The 3248-nt window shown below is 29.1% G+C and overlaps 1 protein-coding gene and 1 long non-coding RNA gene across 2 annotated transcripts in view; both read right to left on the bottom strand.

The window, feature by feature from the left end:
- Positions 1-267, bottom strand: part of LOC109587415 (uncharacterized) — a 1330-nt gene extending 1063 nt beyond the window's left edge. Inside the window, exon 1 of the mRNA XM_020003656.1 lies at positions 252-267. Coding sequence (XP_019859215.1) covers positions 252-267 — 16 coding nt within the window. The remainder of the gene's footprint in view (positions 1-251) is intronic.
- Positions 268-1479: 1212 nt separating this feature from the next.
- Positions 1480-2976, bottom strand: LOC109587416 (uncharacterized). The gene is made up of 4 exons (XR_002187583.1): positions 2853-2976; positions 2180-2263; positions 1758-1816; positions 1480-1565 (listed from the first exon to the last, which is right to left on the bottom strand). It is a non-coding gene; the product is annotated as an uncharacterized LOC109587416 (long non-coding RNA).
- Between the last annotated feature and the right edge of the window lie 272 nt (positions 2977-3248).

Raw genomic sequence — 3248 nt, 5'->3', positions numbered from 1 at the left:
TTAATTAAAACAGATAGTAATAAAAAATCAGAGAGGCTTGGACACGTCGTACACTGAGTTAAAAGATGGCACTAAAATTAGAACCAAAAAATTCTGGCAAGCCAGTAAATTAAAAGCAAAAGAGAGCAAGAGAGAGGGAGAAAGAAAGAAAAGAAAGTACATGTAGGTAAAAGGTTTAAAGAGCAAGAGAATCAAAAAATTATCAGTCAGGCTGTCATCAGAAACTGCAAATTGTGAGTGGGGATGATCACCATGTAATGATGCCATTTTGACTTTTCTATTATCTACTTTATTATACCTTAATATTAATAATTAACGGTATTACAAGTATCAGTTCTTTCATCCAGTCATTAATGGTATAAGCTGGTGGGTTTACAGCTAAACTTTAGAGTGTTTGAAATACAGTTATCATCATTATGACCAAACAACACTATAATTCACACTATAGAAATATGTTGCTTACAGCGTCAAAGTAATCAATTTGATTTACAAAGAGGTGGGTACAGCTATGTGTACTGATTAACACTATATCATGAGAATGTCTGGAGGAGTATATGTGACTGTTAGTTTTACAGTTATTATTGTCATTTTACAAGGTAAAGAAGCACTATCATTGTATCAAATTTTTGTAGTAAGAGTTTATATAACAGGTCTATCGTCAACAACTGTGCTCTCACAGTCTCACTATTGTAGAGTGTTCTCGCTATTTTTATTAAAATTCATTGGGTGATATATGTCACGTAAGTTCCTTTAGCGATCATTAGAGTTTATCATTATGTTGCTCATTGTAACATGTAATAACTGTACATAGTGTCCCTCTACTACTGATATTACTGTAGTTCCAGTTACTATGACCGAATTTGGTCATTTCATAGAAATTGTAATTTTCTCTCAGTCTCTCAATGTAAATCAAATAATAAAATACAAATAAGAAGTACTAGATAGTGTCATTGTTATTTAACTGTAGATCAATAAATAATAATTGAAACAAGTGAATAGTCAGTATTATAATACTTACAAAACAATTGTAGTCAGTCACTGCCCACCTCTTATTTTCTAGACAAGCTATATATCACACAGCATTGCTGTGTGATATGACAGCATGACACAATTAGTTCTTTGCTAGTCCACAATACTTAGCTACCACTAACATAGAAGGATCCTATAATCTATGTAAATAAAATAGACCTGATTTCAATCACCAACAGTGTTGTAAGGTTGTTGTAGGGGCTATATGGAAACCAGGCTTTAAATTCTCCTTTTATTAATGCTATTACTGTATTAAAGCTATTTACAAGCCCTTTACTTTTAACTCACTCTTTCTTCTAAAATTCCATCTCATTCAAATCTCAAAACAAACCCTACAAATACTGCCTACAATAATATCTAATCTAATAATCATTATAATGAATTACAATTATTGTACATGTACAAATAGTAGTAATAAATAAATGAGATAAATGATTCATAAACACACACACAGTCTCACACAGTGTATTTACTGTCATTATAATGTTATTATTAATTCTTTATTTTCCTTGCAAACAATCTTGTATATACACCATCTAATAATAAATGAAAATAATGATATTATCAATAGATTGATGTGGGCATTAGTGAATAGCACTATGAAAACTGTAGAAATTCTATGAAAATTCTATCATTGTTACTAGTTGTTACTATTAATAGTATCAGTAATAGTGTTACTATTAATAGTATCAGTAATAGTGTTACTATTAATAGTATGAGGTACTTACTGTCTCCTTGAGTGAATTCAACTCATCTCACTTGATCTCTATCAACTTTATAATCAATACTAATGGAGGAGAGAGGGGGAGGGAGAGAGAGAGGGAGAGGGGCAGAGGAGGAGGGAGGGACAGAAGAGGATAAAGAGAGAAAGAAAGGAAAGAGAGAGGGGGAGATAAGATGACATAAGAGAAGGGACAACTCAAACAAATTCACAATAACTAAAAGACATTACATGTAGAGGCACATATACATGTACATGTATGCTAATACATGTACACACCTTCCACTTGATACTGGTACATGCAACAGGCAGATGACTTATCAGTAAGGAATTATTAATTGTCTACTAAATGGGTCTTTATAAGAAATAAGTGTCTAGGCATTTCCACAAGGAAATACATTATTTATTTATTAATTTATTATTGTTTACCTGTTCTGTAGTGATATATTCAATTCTTGTTTTGTCATGTCAAAGTAAGCAATCCTTAGTGACGTCACTATCTCAGTTTTCCTCCTAATAAATAATAATAATAAATTAATAATAATAATAATAATAATAATAATAATAATAATAATAATAGTAATAATAGATAACTGCATGTACATGCTCTCTTTATAATTTTTAAATTAATTTAAACATACATGCACAAAACATAACACATAATAACTAAAAATGCAAAAATTTCACCAAAAATAAAAAATAGAGAATTTTTCATTTTTATAATTTTTCCTGTTACATATACATGTTCTTATATTGTGTAAGAAGTTTGAGCTGATTCCGATCAAAATTGGATATTTTATGAATTTTAAAAGTAATTAAAAAATCGGACAAAAGTCACTGTACTACTACAGTACATGACATTGGCAAAATTTTACCAAAAATAAAAAACAGAAAATTTTTCAATTTTATAATTTTTCCTGATGCACATACAAGTTCTTATCTTACATAAAAATTTTGAGCTGATTCTGATAAAAATTTGATTTTTTATAAATTTTTAAAGTTGCTAAAAAATCCCTGTACTAAAGTACAGTGTAAAGTAGCCTTAGAATAAAATATTACTAAATTATAAATATCATAATAATAATTAATAATTAATACTTACGTGCTAATGAAGAGCCTGTCCTGATCAGCAGGTACATGTATAATGAAGAAGTTATCAGGTAGGAGACTAGCACTAATGTGACTCACATCAGCTAATGATACTCTGTGTTGCACCTTTATTGAATTAACCTCCAATAGATATAAACTACCATCTATTAATATAATTAATAAAATAAATAAAAATAAATTAAATAAATAAATTAACTTACATTAATCATAACAAATTTTTTGACAAATTTTTGAGGCTACATGTAGGCCAATAACACATTTAAATTGCTAGCGTCACGACTTATAAGCTTTTCAAAATTAAGGATCTTAAAAATTATACCGTATAGCTTCAAATTTCCATCGGTCAAAATTTTTGTCAAATTTGTCAGGTATTTTTGCTTGACAAATT

This window comes from Amphimedon queenslandica, unplaced genomic scaffold, assembly GCF_000090795.2.
Source record: "Amphimedon queenslandica unplaced genomic scaffold, v1.1 AMPQUscaffold_12575, whole genome shotgun sequence".
Classification (NCBI taxonomy): Eukaryota; Metazoa; Porifera; class Demospongiae; order Haplosclerida; family Niphatidae; genus Amphimedon; species Amphimedon queenslandica.
Note: the sequence above shows the minus strand (reverse complement) of the source record. Positions and strands in the feature narration are given on the sequence as shown.